Source organism: Triticum dicoccoides, chromosome 6A (assembly GCF_002162155.2).
Source record: "Triticum dicoccoides isolate Atlit2015 ecotype Zavitan chromosome 6A, WEW_v2.0, whole genome shotgun sequence".
In the NCBI taxonomy this organism is placed as follows: domain Eukaryota; kingdom Viridiplantae; phylum Streptophyta; class Magnoliopsida; order Poales; family Poaceae; genus Triticum; species Triticum dicoccoides.
In genome coordinates, this window is record NC_041390.1 from 492,218,003 (window position 1) to 492,235,265 (window position 17,263).

Sequence of the window (17,263 nt, forward strand, 5' to 3'; positions counted from 1 at the left end):
GCGCTTGCATCTGTGTTAAAACAAATACAGCAAGCCTTTGAAAAGAAAAACTATGCAGCATGCCTGCTGTACCTGTACCAGTGCCACTCTTTGCTCCACGATCCAGGCTGTAGCCGTGGCTCGCCCCGCCGTCAATCAAAATTAATAGTAACACTACGCACCCTCAACTTCCCCCGCTACTGAATTTTCAAAACCGAAACTAACCAGGAGCCGTGGCGACCGAACCGAAAGATCCGAAAATCACATGACGCAGCGCAGGCGATGGCAGCTCGACGGTAAACGCGAGCTAACAAACAGCCAAGCTCGACGAGCCAGCGAAGTGCACAAGGGGCGGTTGAGCAAACCAGCGTGGCAGCCGTCCCCGGCTAAACATAACGCCACGCCGGAGCCGCTCGCTGCCTGCCCCCACCCCACCCCTCTCCCACCTCCCACTCTCCCAATCCTATCCCCTTTGCTTCTCGCGTGGGAGCTGGGATTCCTCTCTTCGGCAGCCATCTTATTTAGTTCCACCATGGTGCCGTCCCGGATCCGCTTCGCCCGCCAAATCCCCCTCCCCTGCTGCTCTGACACCGAAGAGGAGGAGGAGGAGGAGGAGGAGGAAGAGGAGGAGGAGGTGGGGGAGGAAGAGGTGCCGGTCGCGTCGCCGCTGATACTGCCGGCGTCGAGGGGAGGGGTCTCCGTGGTGGATATGGTCGCGGCGGCGCTGCGGAGGTCGCTGCTGCTGTGCAGCAGCGTGCGCGCCGAGGAAGGCACCGGCACTGCGGCTGCGGGGATGCAGATAGGGCAGCCCACGGAGGTGCGCCACGTCTCGCACGTCACCTTCGACCGCTTCGTCGGCTTCCTCGGCCTCCCTGCCGACCTCGAGCCCGAGGTGCCGCGCCCCGCGCCCAGCGCCAGGTCAGTCCGCCGCCCCGCCGCCTGTGTTTCACCAGTGCGTCTTGCGTTCCATAGATTTGCACATGATTTCGTCGCCGATCTCTGTGCTTTGGATTCCGGCCCTGCAGAATTTGCGGCCTTACTTTTGTGGATTAAGCTGAATTTTGACGTTGTTTGCATTTCTCATTTTTGAATTAATTAGTCACGTGATGCCCAGCTAATTGGTCCACCTAACTAAGAAAAACTGAGCACGGAGTAGTAGGAGTAGCTGTTAGTCTGTTGAGCCTTTAGATTGGCTTGGCTTTATCCCAGTGGTTGAGCCAATGGGGGCTCCCCGGTCTTAGGACGGTTTGTGGGCTTTCAGGCGCCCGGACTGATTTTGTGAGCCGCGTTGAATGACTAAAAAGTTTCTAGACCTCCGAACGGACATTTGCGGGTGTTTTGGTGATCGACGTTGAAGATGTCCTTACTCACCACCTACAAGTTCCATTGTCCTGGTCTGGTACGGTTGTATCTGATGTATAATATACCTTTCAAATTTTGAGGAATTATATGAGTTCAGCACCTTGTTCAAATAGTTAAATACTCCCTCCGTTCACTTTTGTAAGTCATTTCAAACAACTCAAAATGGGCTGTTTTGTACATTGTCTGAAATGTCTTCAAGGTCTTATAAAAGTGAACAGAGGGGGTATGAGTTTAACACATTCAACCTCCAGTTAAGTTAATGTTTGTTAGAACATTGGACCATGCCATAGTTAATGTTTGCTATATCTATTGAACTGTGACACAGTTTATGTTTACTAAATATATTTCTCTGCAGTGTAAGTGTATTTGGAGTTTCACCAACGTCCATGCAATGCTCGTTTGATAAAAGAGGAAACAGTGTACCAACAATACTATTGACCATGCAAAGGAAGCTATATTTACTTGGGGGCCTTCAGGTAAACCCAAGGATAATGAGAAAAGCTTTCAAATAATTTTGCGATACTCAAATCATAAAAATATTTGTCTTGTTTTGCTAGGCTGAAGGGGTCTTCAGAATAAATGCTGACAATAGACAGGAACAGCATGTCAGGGAGCAACTAAACAGAGGTGTTGTTCCAGATGGAGTTGACTTGCATTATCTTGCAGGCCTTATAAAGGTGCGCTGAACATTTTGTTTTACCATTACCAACGTTTCTTTGTTTACCTTCAATTTTTTTTAGATGGAACGTAGGTCTTCCATGCCTAAGGAGAATATTCTTGTTTCCGCAATTTTGACTGTCTTGAACTGGATCATTTTTTATGTAATCTGAACATGTAGAGAGCCTTCCAATATGAGAGTTCAGGTGTATTCAAGAATCAATATGCACAGTGATACAATGCATAAACTTTCTTTGAACAAATTTACTTTAAAGAAATCTATAGGGAAATGACTTTTTTTTTTCAATTTTCCCTTTTGTTTATCAGTTGCTTCACATTTAATATGGCTGCTGATTTGTAGGCATGGTTCCGAGAACTTCCAAGTGGAGTATTAGACTCATTGACTCCAGAACAAGTGATGCATTGCAACACTGAAGAAGAGTGTTCTCGTATTGCGAGTATTGTACCTCCAGTGGAAGCAGCATTACTGGATTGGGCCATTAATCTGATGGCAGATGTTGTGGAGCATGAAAACTACAACAAGATGAATGCTCGCAACGTTGCTATGGTTTTCGCGCCAAACATGACTCAGGTTATTAGGAAGCTTATTCATATTCTCGACATACGTATTTTCAGATTCGCAGCCTAACCATATGACTTACCCCTTACCATATTCTCTCTCTTTCAGATGGCCGATCCCTTAACTGCTTTGATACATGCAGTTCAAGTGATGAATTTTTTGAAGACATTGATACTGAAGACTGTCAAAGAAAGGGAGGAGGCAGCTGCCGCAACAAGGGGATTCACCTCCAGCTCTGGTTCCCCGAGTGACAAAGATGCGCCTCAGGCATTAAATCTTTTGGACAACCCCTTAAATTGCTCAAGTCGGGAAAATGTCGAACGCCCCATGATTAGTGGGGCTACTCTCGACCACTTTCTCTTTAGCATGGAACAAGCGCTTCACCAAGATGCGCAAGCCAGTGTCGGAGAACCCAAGAAGTGTGACACCGGTACAGCACATGACAAATACAATGACGAATTTTCTCCTGTGGACAGTGATTTTAGTAATAGCCAAGATGACAGCAGTTCTGGAAACAAATTCAGTAACGACAGTGTGGAAGGTTTGTTTGACAGATTCAAATTTAGGAAAGGGGTAGGCAGAATCTGCAGGCACCCAGTGTTTCAGTTGAGTAGGTCCATGAAGAAGTCTGATGAAGCAGGACAGGCTTGTGCATGACATGGTAGGATGTGTATGTAATTGATGATTCCCCTAGTTTTGCAGCTGTTTAGCGCTTAACTCATACGCCATTTCTCCTAGTTCGTCTGTAGAAGCTATAAGCCCATTTGATTGTACTAGTACTGAACTGCTGATGTGGAGTTCTTGGCGTGTACAGTATATAGTTCAACTATATCGTACCAGCATCCTGTTGTTTGAAAAGATGAATGTATCTATTATTTGAGCCAAGAGAGGTTGCCTGAGTTTGAGAAGGACTTTCTACTTTTTTTTAGGGAAAACTATCATGGCTAGCTTTATTGATCTCATAACATCATTACATCTTTCACGGGCTTACTGACTAGATTGACTAGATTCAGGTGGCTGATTGACTAGATTCAGGTGGCTCATCAGTACAACTAATAGAAATCTTATTACAATAACAATAATTAGTTAGCACTTGCTCCGCTTGATTAGCCGAACGAACATAATGTTTAAAGGTGACCTTACCAATCAAAGAAGTAATGTTCACACACTCACACTCCGACTCCGCAAAGAATGCCAACGCCACACTGCACCATCTTGATTGCCTAGTGAAGAAATCTATTACGTTTTGTGAATCGGGTTCCGTCTCCACCCGATTAAACCCTAGAAAATTTGCGAAATTCACTACATACCTCATAGCCATTGCCTCAGCGGTAATCACGTTTGCAGTGTTGGAATATGCGTGTAGTAGAAGTTGTATAGGGATAGAGTTGGTTTAAACTCTGTATTCTGTTCTATCTCTTCTTCTGTCTCTCACGATCTTTTTGTAACGACTTGATCGATCCCATCTGATCGATCTCTCCCTCTGTAAACTTGTGTGCCAAGGCTTTTGCCTAATATATACATGCGGCCCGAGACAAAGGGTTCTATGCTTCCCAAAACACTTTTACATGGTAACAGAGCCTCTTCCTCATCCAATTGAGAGAGATTGCATCTAGCTACCTTCGCGACCGAGAGTATGTCCACCACCACCGCAGCCATGACCGCAAGCACCATGGGTGCGCTCACCACCACCCCATCCTCCACCTTTGCATCATCTTCCTCCTCCTCCACCCACAACACCACCTCTCTCGGATCGCCACCACAGGAGAAGCTTACGCGGGGCAATTTTTTGCTCTGGAAGGCCATAGTACTCCCGCAGATCAGAGGTGCCCAGATGGAGCACCACCTCGACGCGACGAGCCCGCCACCACCCGCCACCCTCACCGTCACCACGGAAGGCAAAGAAGAACAAGTCGTCAACTTTGCAAGATCCCTCTGGTATGCACAACAGCAGCAACTCCAAGGATACTTAATGGGTTCACTTTCCCGTGAGATCCTTGCCCAGGTCGCCACGCTCCAGACGCCGGCCGAGGTGTGGAGCACCATCCACGCCATGTTTGCTGCACAAAGCCAAGCCCAAGCGATAAACACTCGCATCGAGCTCACCAATCTCAAGAAAGGTAACCTATCCATGGCTGATTATCTTGGTAAAATAAAAAGTCTCACTGACGAGGTCGCAAGCACGGCTGCGGCCCTCTCTGATCCGGAGATTGTCTCCAAAATCCTTGCCGGTTTGGACATGGAGTACAACCCAGTGGTCTCTGCACTTGCCGCCAGGGTGGAACCCATCACCGTCCAAGAACTCTACAGCCAACTGCTCAGTTTTGATGCCCGGCTCACTCTCCTCCATGGCGGCGACCTTCGGCAATCCTCCGTCAACTCCGCCTCTCGTGGTCGCGGCCGTGGGCGCGGTCACCAGGGGCAGCGCGGCGGTGGGCGCGGACGCGGCGCCCCCTCTCCTGGCGACGGCGCACGCTCTGGTGGCGGGGGCGGCTACAACAACAGCGGCAACAGCGGCGGCTTCAACAACAACAACGGCCGCCGCCCTCCTTCCCGCCCGCGCCCCCGATGCCAGCTTTGCAAAAAGTATGGTCACGAGGTGATTGATTGCTGGCATCGCTACGACGAGGACTTTGTGCCCTCGGATCGCCATGTTGCTGCCGTCATGCGTGAGCAGGGTGGAGATGGCGTCTGGTACGTCGACTCCGGCGCTACGGATCATGTGACGAACGAACTCGAGCAACTTGCTCTACGTGAGCGCTATCATGGCGCCGATCAGATTCACACTGCTAGTGGTGGAGGTATGGATATTTGTCATATTGGTCAAAGTTCTATTAATTCCCCTACACTTAAACGCAATCTTGTTCTTAGAGATGTGCTTCATGTCCCTCAAGCTGACAAAAATCTTGCATCCATGTCTAGACTAGCCACCGATAACAATGTCTTCTTTGAAACTCACCCCCGTTATTTTTTCATCAAGGATCGGGCAACGAGGGAACTACTTCATCACGGTAGATGCGTTGGAGGGCTCTACCCTATTTCATCCGGAGCACTAGGTCGCAAGCGTCATTAAGTCTACTCCGTCATCAAGCCCTCTTTGGCACGGTGGCATCAACGATTAGGGCATCCATCTTCGATCATTGTCAAACAAATAGTCAATAAAGACAAACTTTCTTTGTCTCCTAGTCCAGTTTGTGAGTCTGTCTGTGAAGCCTGTCAATGTGCCAAAAGCCATCAGCTTCCTTATCTCAAGTCAACTAGTGTGTCTCATGCTCCCTTAGAACTTATTTTCAGTGATGTATGGGGCCATGCCCGAGATTCTTTTGGTCGAAAAAAATATTATGTCAGTTTTATCGATGATTATAGCAAGTTCACTTGGATTTATTTACTTCGATACAAATCTGAGGTTTTCTCTATTTTTCAAGAGTTTCAGAAACTTGTTGAGCGCCAATTTGATAGAAAAATCCTCGCCGTCCAAAGTGACTGGGGAGGGGAGTATGAGAAACTCCACTCCTTTTTCCCTAGTATTGGGATTGCCCATCATGTATCTTGCCCTCATGCTCATCAACAGAATGGCTCTGCCGAGCGTAAACACCGCCACATTGTTGAAGTTGGTCTTTCTCTGTTAGCTCATGCTTCTATGCCTCTCAAGTATTGGGTCGAAGCTTTCATTACTGCCACCTATCTTATCAATAGGCTCCCTAGCAAAGTTATTGGAAACACCACTCCTTTAGAGCGTCTCTATCATCAAAAACCTGATTACAACTATCTCAAGATATTTGGGTGTGCTTGTTACCCAAATTTGCGTCCCTACAACCATCATAAACTTGAGTTTAGATCCACACAGTGTGTTTTTCTTGGCTATAGTAATCTTCATAAAGGTTATAAGTGCCTTGAGATCTCTACCGGACGCATCTATATTTCTCGTGATGTTGTTTTTCATGAGACACTCTTTCCGTTTTCCAAATTGCATCCCAATGCAGGCGCCTTGCTTCGTGCCAAGATTGCTCTTCTATCTAATCCCGCAACTTTATCAGATAGTGGGGGGGAATTAAATGAACGAGATCATATGCAAAAATCGCATGAAAAATCTGATTCTGGTGATGTTATTTGTGCAAATTTACCCTGTCATTTTATGTGTGAAGGAAAAGACAGGCTGGTCACGGACACCGGGGCAGATTCGGCTGACAGCGGGCGATCCGAGGTCGATTCGCCCGCCCAGCCTGCCGCACCTGGCGGCGCGCGATCCCAGGCGGATCCTCCCGTGCGCTTGGCCTCTTCTGGGCTGGTGGCCGACCGCACTGACCGAGTGGAGCCCATCGGTTCCACGGCGTCGCCCCGTGCCAATCATGCCGCGTCATCACCTGACGGGTCCCCACGCGCTGACAGCCCATGTGTCGGGGGGAGTTCATCGGAGGACGAGGCGCTTCTCACAGCGACCGACCATGTGCGTGCGTGCGGGACGGACCCCACGTCGCGTGGGCCTGCGGCGGCGGAGGAATCAACGCGTGCTGATTCGGCGCATGCGCTGCGCGGATCTCCCTCGGATCTGGAGCCTAAGCCAGCCAAGCTGCCGCATGAATCCGCCTCGGATCACGTGTCGGCTGGATCTTCTGTGGCAACAATTTCTCCTGTGCTGCCTACGGCCTCTCCTCGACAAACACGGTCTCGGTCAGGTATTGTCAAGGAAAAAAAGTACAATGATGGTACGATAAGGTATGACAAGATCAAACGTGCATTTCTTACCACCACTGGTGAACCACTAAGTTTGGATGATGCTCTTGCTAATAAGAATTGGAAGGAAGCTATGGATAGTGAATATGATGCACTTATGAAAAATAAGACTTGGCATTTAGTTCCACCAAAGTATGGAAACAATGTTATTGATTGCAAATGGGTGTATAAGATCAAAACAAAGTCTGATGGAAGCATAGACATGTATAAGGCTAGACTAGTTGCCAAAGGGTTTAAACAGAGGTTTGGAATTGATTATGAAGATACATTTAGTCCTGTCATTAAGTCAACAACTATTCGCCTTGTCTTGTCTATTGCTGTTTCCAGAGGATGGAGTCTAAGACAGCTAGATGTTCAGAACGCGTTTCTTCATGGTGTTCTTGAGGAAGAAGTGTTCATGCGGCAACCACCAGGTTATGAGAATTCTAGCACACCACAACATGTTTGTAAGTTGGATAAAGCTTTGTATGGTTTGAAGCAGGCTCCAAGAGCCTGGTACTCCAGACTAAGTATGCAGTTGCAACGTCTTGGGTTCATACCATCCAAGGCAGATACCTCATTATTCTTCTTTAACAAAGGCAATGTTACTATCTTTGTGCTGGTTTATGTTGATGATATAATTGTTGCTAGTTCAAGTTCAGATGCCACTACTTGCTTGCTTAAAGATCTGAAGCTGGAATTTGCTCTTAAGGACTTGGGTGATCTTCACTATTTCCTTGGTATAGAGGTAAAGCAAGTTAAAGATGGCATACTTCTCTCACAAGAAAAATATACAACTGATATTCTCAGGAGAGTAGGGTTGGAAAATTGCAAGCCAGTTAACACACCGATTTCTACCTCTGACAAGCTTACAGTGGAAGGTGGAGAAGTTCTTGGACCAGAGGATGCAACAAATTATAGGAGTGTTGTTGGTGCCTTGCAGTATTTAACTCTTACCCGTCCTGATATATCTTATTCAGTGAACAAGGTATGTCAATATCTACATGCACCTAGAACCACACATTGGACTGCAGTCAAAAGAATTTTAAGGTATCTCAAGTTCTCAGAAGGTCTTGGTCTCAACATTACCAAGTCCTCTTCTCTGCTTGTTACTGCATACTCTGATGCTGACTGGGCAGGGTGTGCTGATGATAGGAGATCTACAGGTGGTTTTGCTGTATTTCTGGGAACTAACCTTGTGTCATGGAGTGCAAGAAAACAGGCTACAGTGTCCAGGTCAAGCACAGAGGCTGAATATAAGGCTCTGGCTAATGCTATAGCTGAAGTAATGTGGATACAAACATTACTTTATGAGCTTGGAGTTAAAACTCCACAAGCTGCAAGATTATGGTGTGATAATATTGGTGCAACGTATCTCTCAGCAAATCCTGTTTTTCATGCACGGACTAAACACATTGAAGTTGATTTCCATTTTGTCAGAGAAAGAGTAGCTCGAAAGCTTCTGGAGATTCGGTTTATCCCCACAGGAGATCAACTCGCAGATGGTTTTACAAAACCTCTTACTGAAAGAAGGTTGAACGATTTCAAGTACAATCTTAACCTTGGCAAAGCTCCTTGAGGTTTAGATTGAGGGGGAGTGTTGGAATATGTGTGTAGTAGAAGTTGTATAGGGATAGAGTTGGTTTAAACTCTGTATTCTGTTCTATCTCTTCTTCTGTCTCTCACGATCTTTCTGTAACGACTTGATCGGTCCCATCTGATCGATCTCTCCCTCTGTAAACTTGTGTGCCAAGGCTTTTGCCTAATATATACATGCGGCCCGAGACAAAGGGTTCTACGCTTCCCAAAACACTTTTACATGCAGAAAAAAGGATGACCATGCAAATAGCAGCAATTTTCTTTTACCTTTCTCATCTCTTAAGTCACGCCGTCCCTGCACCCACTCCATCATCGTAGTAGGTTGCATCAATATTAAACTTTGTAGACTACGGTTCTGGCTTGCTCCATTAGTACTCCGGGGGGAAACTTTTAGAAAATATTAGCAATAGCCAGGACAGACAAAGGCCTGTTAGAACTTTTGCTTCTCTGGGATGCCATTAACAGGAACAGATTGCATCTTAGAACATCTAATTAGATGATCAGAGAAGGGTTTAGGAATCCTTTACTTGTCATAGAAGTTGACATGACTGCCTGCTCGGTGCAGGCGAGATGGAGGGATGATGTAGTCGAAGTAGATGATCTCCTCGGTGTCCTGATTCATTCAGGGCGCCACCGGCACTTCCCTGGGATGGCGGCGGCTGGATTAAGTCTTCCCGTTGCTGCAACGCTCCCCCTGATCGGATAGGGTGAGAGAATATCGGGAGAAGAGTAAAACCGTACGAGAATTGTGATCACGTAGGTGAGCCAGCTCGCTCCCGTATCCCTTTTATATGGTGCCAACGACAGGGGATCTAAACCATTAGTTGGTTTGGGTACCCCCTATCAGGGCGCATCAATTAGGATCGAGGCATATGCACGTTGGTACGTGGGCCCCTTCACTTAACGTTATCCCTTCTTCTTTTTTCTGTTAGATTGTTAGATCTATCTGGCCTGTTAAGCCGTCAGATCAAACCAACACGGCCATCTATAAGATGGAGGGTGAGATTCATTGTGTGTAATCCTGTGATGGATCCACCATAAGTTCCAGCATCCTGTGGCCAGAACTTGCTTTACGATCAAGGCTAGGCTTGGGCAGAGTACCGAAGGATTTGCTTGAAGAAGTAGGAGATGTTTCATAATAGCCGATCCAGATCGATCCACTAATCTTGCCATGAGAGAATGTCAGACATCCCTAGCTAATCCAACACTGAAGGATTCATGAAGTCCTCGAAGGATAATAGTTTATAGTCCTCGAATGTACACTGGATTAAAGACTTGTATGATGAGTTCTTTGTCCCACGAGCCAGAGATTGGATCAATGAGGTTATTGACCTTGTTTAAAGTAATATGTCCGCGGGAGTTACAACCTTTCTATTCGGGCTTGATGGTATCCATGGATCGTTGTAGACATTAAAACCCTGTCCTACACTAATTTTCTAGATGTATCCATGTTTAAACGTTTCCAATCCCTTCATTATAGTCTGCCATGCAAAAGATGAACTATTATTTGAAACTTGTCTGCAATAGGATTTCATTAGGATAATATTTAGCTTTTAGCACTTTAGCAGAAAGAGAGTCTAGAATAGTAATCAATCTCCAGCATTAATTTGACAGCATTGCGAGATTGAAAGAGTGCAGATTCCGGAATCACATACCCCCTTCACATTTTGGATAACAATTTCAACCAAGAGTATCAACTATCAATGCACATTTTTGCTCTCATCATCACACCCCACCAAAACTGGGCAATTATATTGGCAATCTCCTTACAAATCCCTTACGGCAAACAAAAAAGGACAGAAAAAACCGGGATAGCTTGGGCTACCGCCTTTTAGCAAAATTTCTTCACCTCCAGTAGATAATTGTTTTTCCATCCACCCTTGATTCTCTGTTTCATTCTTAAAGTGCCTGAAACAATCACTCCTATCACTTTTCAGAAAGAGCCTCAGTATCAATATGTAATTGTTGACAAATCTCTAGTATTAGCGTTCAAAAATATACTTGATTTTGCCAAATTGATCCAAACTTTGACGTAGGTATTTAGAACTTGTTGCGAGGAAACTTTACATTTAAACATCCACACTCATAAGAATTAAAGAGTCATAAAAAATATAAGGTGTGATACCGATGGTTCATTTTTGGACACTTGAATTCCATCAATGTCATCAACATCTTCTTCATACTGCAACATATTAGAAAACTCTTCTGCACATAGGAGGAAAATGTAGGGAAAGAGCGGATCTCCTTACCTAATTCCTCTAGTAGGGGTGAGAGGATCCATATCTTGAGAATTATATCTCAGCTTATATCTCACAGAGGTAACACAAGCCATCATTATCTCTATAAATTGGTCATGAAACCCCAGTTTATTTGCATCACATTACGTAAGAAGACCCATGCAACATGATCATAGACCTTGTGCATATCCAATTTAACTGCACATAAATAATCTTTGGCCCGCCCCTTTATTTTTGATTTTATGTACATACTCATAAGCAATATAAGGACATTGTCAATAGTTCGTCTGCCGGGGACAAAACCACTCTAGGTTGAAAAGGACTTCCACTTAACATTACTACTAGTAGTAAATGCATACATGCAATTCATGTTGATATCAGAAAGTATATTAATTGCAGAAAAATATTATTTGCGTGTTAATTATGTGATTAATACATACATTGTTATTTGACATGATATTAATTATGCGCTAAACATGTTGAGCGCTCACCGTTGGAGCAATTTAGGTTGTTTAATTGACCTTATTTGATAGCTGAGATTAGTTGGATTTGCCCCTTAGGGCCTTTTTATATTGGTACATAGATATAGCTATAGCGATAATTCAAAATGGTGGCCAGGCTCATCTACACCCGATGAATAGTAAATTAAAAAATTAGTAAAAAAATCAAAACAAAATTAAGCATCCAAGATCCTCTTGTGTGCAAGGTGCATGCAAAATTTCATGATGTTTGGACATCTGAGGAGCTCTTGCCAAAAATAAATCTGACTTTGAATAGTGTTCTTTTTTAAAGTTTCTCAGACACGTGAATTTTGATATTTTTTTTGGCATGAGCTGCTCAGATGTCCAAACACCACAAAATTTTGCACGCACTTTGTGCATATGAGCATCTTGGATGCCAAAAAAAATCAGTTTTCTTTTTCTTCTGAATTTCTTTTTTTTTTTGAATTTACCATTCATGCATGGGTGTAGATGAGCTTTATATTTTTTTCCAAAGTTTTAAAGGAAGCATGCTAATCCCCAGCGCACGTTCGCTGCGCATGACATTTGCTAATCGTGTGGGATGACACTTTTAGTGTTGGGGTGGTAACAGTTTCAGAAAAAGCATGACAACTCTTTATTTTTAGTGCAATTTTCGTCAATAACTGTCATCCTTCCAATCTGAACTGTGTGTCTTTGGGGCGTTCGCTGGGATCTCACTCCCAGCGAACGTTCACCATATATCATTACCATAAAGGAAAATATGACCTGTAAGACTAATCCTTAAATACTTCAAAAGTCCTCCCGGATTGCGTCTCAAATTTAGTGGATTTTAAGTCGGTGCGGTATTATTACTTATGGAAATTTCTCTGCACGGCAAGACCGCGTACCACGGCCGTCGGCGTACGTGGAAGATCCTTGCTGCTGGTTTTTTGGGTATAATCAGAACAAATAAGTTCGCCGCCGGCGCGCGCATCATCGGTCTCCAAAGTGAAAGAGGAAAGACACAAAGCGATTAATCAATCCATCAATCCATGGACGTCAGTCAGGCTGAGGCGGCGGCGCTGCTGTTCACGGAGGCGATCCACGACGGCCCGCCGACCGCGGCGCTCTACGCCGAGCGAGCGCAGGCGCTCATCAGGGCGGGCAACTTCGCCGCCGCGGCCGCCGACGCCACCAGGGCCGCCGACCTCGACCCCACCATGCACAGGGCCTACCTCCGGAAAGCCCGCGCGTGCATCAACCTCGAGCGCTACGGCTCCGCCAGGGCTGCCGTCCTGGCCGGCGCCGCCGTCGCACCAGGGGACCTGCGGTTCGCCGAGCTGATGGAGGAGCTCGACGCGAAGGTGGTTCCGGGGCAGAGGACGGAGCTGGCGGCAGGGACGGCAGCCGGCGCCTGCGACAGCGACAGCGAGCCGCTAGCAAACGTGGCCGATGATGTGCACGGATGGCCAAGGCCGGCGGCGCACCGGAGGGCGTCGAGCTGCGTCTAGGCATGCTACGTACACGTTCAACTACTCCTACCAAGTTCTACTAACTTCATCGGTACGATGCAACGACAGAAGCTAGGGTTATTGAGCCGTGTCCGTCGGCTTGCCTTTGAATTTTTCTTCAGTCTCATCATCTGTGTCACTACTATTGTGACCGTGTGGGATGTTGAATAACATGATTGTATTAGAAAACATAGGTTAGATTAGAAGATATTCCAGCTTGTCTTGTATTTTAAGTACATCATGTACTTTTATATATACGCCCACGAGGCTCAAGCAATACAATGAACTATTCCGCCAAGTCCCTCTCTCCCTTCTAACATGATATCAGCCTAATCACGATCTAAAACCTAGCGCCGCCGCTTCCGCACCCGCGCGCTGCCCCTGGGGCGGTCGGCCTCCATGACCGCAGCCGGGGGCCGCCCCGCCCGTACCTAGGTTCGTCCGCCGGCCGTGTTGGCCGGCTGCTCTAGAGAGTCTTTTTTTCCGATCCTTTGATCCGGATTTTCTCTCTCTCGCCAGTCGCTTTGATCGGCGTCTTCTTTTTAGTTTTTCAGTTCATGTGATCCGGTTTGCGTCGCCCACCATCGCCGTCAACCCCGTGCGCCTCTACTCCAACACCGGCGCGATCGGCCGGCTTCTTAACCGACCCGGCGGCCTCGCGCGTCGTCCGCGCATCTGCCCGTCGGTCGCCCCGACCCGGCGACCTCACGCGGCGTCCTTGCGTCGGCCCGCCGGTCGCACCGACCCGGCGGCCTCGTGTCATGCGGCGGCCCTTCACCGCCGCCGTTCGCGCGACGGCGTCGATCTACGCCGGCTGTCACCGCCCTGCTCCGACCGGGACTCCTGCATCACCCCGACCCGGCGGCCTTGCGCCATGTGGCGGCCAATCATAGCCGCCCTGCCGCCCGCCGCCGCTGGCTTCATCTCGGACTCCGCTGCCATCGCGCCTCCACCGAGCGGCGTCCCAGACCTCGCACGCGATCGGATTGATCACCCGTCCGCCGCCGCGATCCGCCTCATCTACGCCGTGCGACCGACCTGGCCCATCGGTTGCGAGCGCCTATGCAGGCCCCGTGAAGACCGTCCCGAGTTTAGCGCGCCCCTCTACCGATCGAGCAATGGGCTGCCGCTGTGTCGCCCCGTCGGGCCGCAGCGCCGCCGCCCCGTGGTTCTTCTCCCAGCTGCACCGAGCCTCGTCACCGCTGCGTCGCCCCTTCGGGCCGTAGTATCGCGGCCCGCGGTCCACCGCCGCCCAGAGGCCGTCCGCTCCAGGTAATCCCCGTGGCGGCACCGACCCTCGCGCCGCCACTGCGTTGCCCCGTCGGGCCGAAGCGAGCGTGGCACGCGGTCCACGCCGCCGTCCAGAGACCGTCCCCGCGGTTGCACCGACCCGCGCTCCTCCGCCGCTCCGCCCCTTCGGGCTGTCGCGCCGTGGCCCGCGGTCCTTGCCGCCGCCCCGAGGTCTTCCCGCCGTCACCCCGACCTGCCCGCTGCCGCTGCGTCGCCCCTTTGGGTCGTAGCACGGCGGCCCACGGTCCACTTCGTCATCAACGCGCGTTGACTTCCCGTGGTATGCGTCGCGCTACCTCCCTTGGCACGGGAACGCCACCGTCCATGCCGGTCTTCGTCATGCTGTCGGGTTCTTCGGCTACTTCGAGCACCGCCGCCGCGCTCCTAACCTAGCCGCCGCCGCCGTCAGGCCGCCGCCGTCAGGCCGCCGCCGCCGTCGTCAGGCCGCCGCCACCGCTCTTCTTGGCCGCCGCCGCTACTCACATAGCCGCCGCTACTCACATAGCCGCCGCTGCCCGTCCACCTCCTTCGTCTTCGTCCAGCACCAGCCCGTCGCCAGCGTCGTCGTCATCTACCCCGACCACTTCATCTACTCCGACAACCGCAGGCGACATCGGTTCCGCACTGATTGACGCCGCAACCGTCGTCGAGTCCTTCTCTGCTGGCCTCTCCGACTCCTCCGACATGGCGTACAACTTGTGCAGATCCTCATCTATGCATGCCCGGTGCTGGCAACACCGATGCGTGCCTTCGTCCATGACGTTTCCCCGGGCCTGGCAAGCCTGGTGTGGCGCTTCGTCAACTTCGTCTTCGTTCGTCTACGCATGCCCGCTGCTGGCAACATCGGTGCGTGCCTTCGTCTACGATGTGTCCCCGGGCTTGGCAAACCCGCCGCGACGCGTCGTCAACAACATCTTCTTCCCGACGCACCACTACTTCGACACCACTGCGCCCATGCTAATGATGACCCACAAGTATAGGGGATCTATCGTAGTCCTTTCGATAAGTAAGAGTGTCGAACCCAACGAGGAGCAGAAGGAAATGATAAGCGGTTTTCAGCAAGGTATTCTCTGCAAGCACTGAAATAATAGGTAATAGATAGTTTTGTGATAAGATAATTGGTAACGAGCAACAAGTAACAAAAGTAAATAAAGTGCAGCAAGGTGGCCCAATCCTTTTTGTAGCAAAGGACAAGCCTGGAAAAACTCTTATATGATGTAAAGCGCTCCCGAGGACACATGGGAATATCGTCAAGCTAGTTTTCATCACGTTCATATGATTCGCGTTCGGTACTTTGATAATTTGGTATGTGGGTGGACCGGTGCTTGGGTACTGTCCTTACTTGGACAAGCATCCCACTTATGATTAACCTCTATTGCAAGCAGCCGCAACTACAACAAAAGTATTAAGGTAAACCTAACTATAGCATGAAACATATGGATCCAAATCAGCCCCTTACGAAGCAATGCATAAACTAGGGTTTAAGCTTCTGTCACTCTAGCAACCCATCATCTACTTATTACTTCCCAATGCCTTCTTCTAGGCCCAAATAATGGTGAAGTGTCATGTAGTCGACGTTCACATAACACCACTAGAGGAGAGACAACATACATCTCATCAAAAAATCGAACGAATACCAAATTCACATGACTACTAATAGCAAGACTTCTCCCATGTCCTCAGGAACAACCGTAACCACTCACAAAGCATATTCATGTTCATAATTAGAGGGGTACTAATATGCATATATGATCTGAACGTATGATCTTCCACCAAATAAACCAACTAGCATCAACTACAAGGAGTAATCAACACTACTAGCAACCCACAGGTACCAATCCCGGACTTGGAGACAAGAGATGAACTAGGGTTTTGAGAGGAGATGGTGCTGGTGAAGATGTTGATGGAGATTGCCCTCTCCCGATGAGAGGAGCGTCGGTGATGACGATGGCGATGATTTTCCCCCTCCCGGAGGGAAGTTTCCCCGACAGAACAGCTCCGCCAGGGCCCTAGATTGGTTCCGCCAAGGTTCCGCCTCGTGGCGGCGGAGTCTCGTTCGGAAAGATGACTTATGATTTTTTCCTCATCGAAAGACTCCATATAGCAGAAGATGGCCATCAGAGGGCCACCAGGGGGGCCACGAGGTAGGGGGGCGCCCAGGGGGTAGGGCGCACCCCACCCTCGTGGGCAGGGTGTGCTCCCCTGGTGAACTTCTTGTGCTCAGTATTTTTTATATATTCTGAAAATGACTTTCGTGAAGTTTTAGGACTTTCGAAGCTGTGCAGAATAGGTCTCTAATATTTGCTCCTTTTCCAGCCCAGAATCCCAGCTACCGGCATTCTCCCTCTTTATGTAAACCTTGTAAAATAAGAGAGAATATGCATAAGTATTGTGACATAATGTGTAATAACAGCCCATAATGTAATAAATATTGATATAAAAGCATGATGCAAAATGGACGTATCAGCTAACTCGGCGCCCTCTTGCGCCTGCGGCTCCATGACGACATCCTCGACACTGGCTCCCCGACTCGACATCGACCACGACATTCTTCGCGCGGCTACCTCGACCACGGCTGCACCACGCTCGGCTCTCGGCTACATCGACAAACGACACAAAGGGCTACCGCCTGCTTGAGCAACCTTGTTGGTTTCCACTCCAGCCACGACTCCGCGATGCGTCGACCGTTACGACTGTGTGTGTGTGTGTGGGGGGGGGTGTCCGTCGGCTTGCCTTCGGATTATTCTCCAGTCTCACCGTCTGCGTCGCTACCGTTGTGACTGCGGGGTGATGTTGAGTAACGTGATTGTATTAGGAAACATAGGTTAGAGTAGGAAATATTCTGGCTTGCCTTGTACTCCAAGCAGATCATGT

The 17,263-nt window shown here is 48.6% G+C and overlaps 1 protein-coding gene and 1 pseudogene across 1 annotated transcript; both read left to right on the forward strand.

Annotated features, from left to right (window-relative positions):
* Positions 1-379: 379 nt before the first annotated feature.
* Positions 380-3,486, forward strand: LOC119317433 (rho GTPase-activating protein 5-like). The gene is made up of 5 exons (XM_037591885.1): positions 380-897; positions 1,697-1,817; positions 1,899-2,018; positions 2,360-2,590; positions 2,687-3,486. The coding sequence occupies exons 1-5, from the start codon at positions 512-514 to the stop codon at positions 3,233-3,235; spliced, it is 1,407 nt and encodes a 468-aa protein (XP_037447782.1). The 5' UTR covers positions 380-511; the 3' UTR covers positions 3,236-3,486.
* Positions 3,487-4,769: 1,283 nt separating this feature from the next.
* Positions 4,770-4,908, forward strand: LOC119319799 (annotated as a pseudogene).
* Positions 4,909-17,263: the final 12,355 nt, after the last annotated feature.

What these genes read in the sequence shown, in the direction of transcription:
- LOC119317433 (XM_037591885.1), top strand. Translation starts at nt 512, where the DNA reads ATGGTGCCGTCCCGGATCCGCTTCGCCCGCCAAATCCCCCTCCCCTGC. An exon ending in CGCCCCGCGCCCAGCGCCAG is followed by an intron (nt 898 to 1,696) that starts GTCAGTCCGCCG and finishes ATTTCTCTGCAG; the next exon opens with TGTAAGTGTATTTGGAGTTT. An exon ending in ATTTACTTGGGGGCCTTCAG is followed by an intron (nt 1,818 to 1,898) that starts GTAAACCCAAGG and finishes TTGTTTTGCTAG; the next exon opens with GCTGAAGGGGTCTTCAGAAT.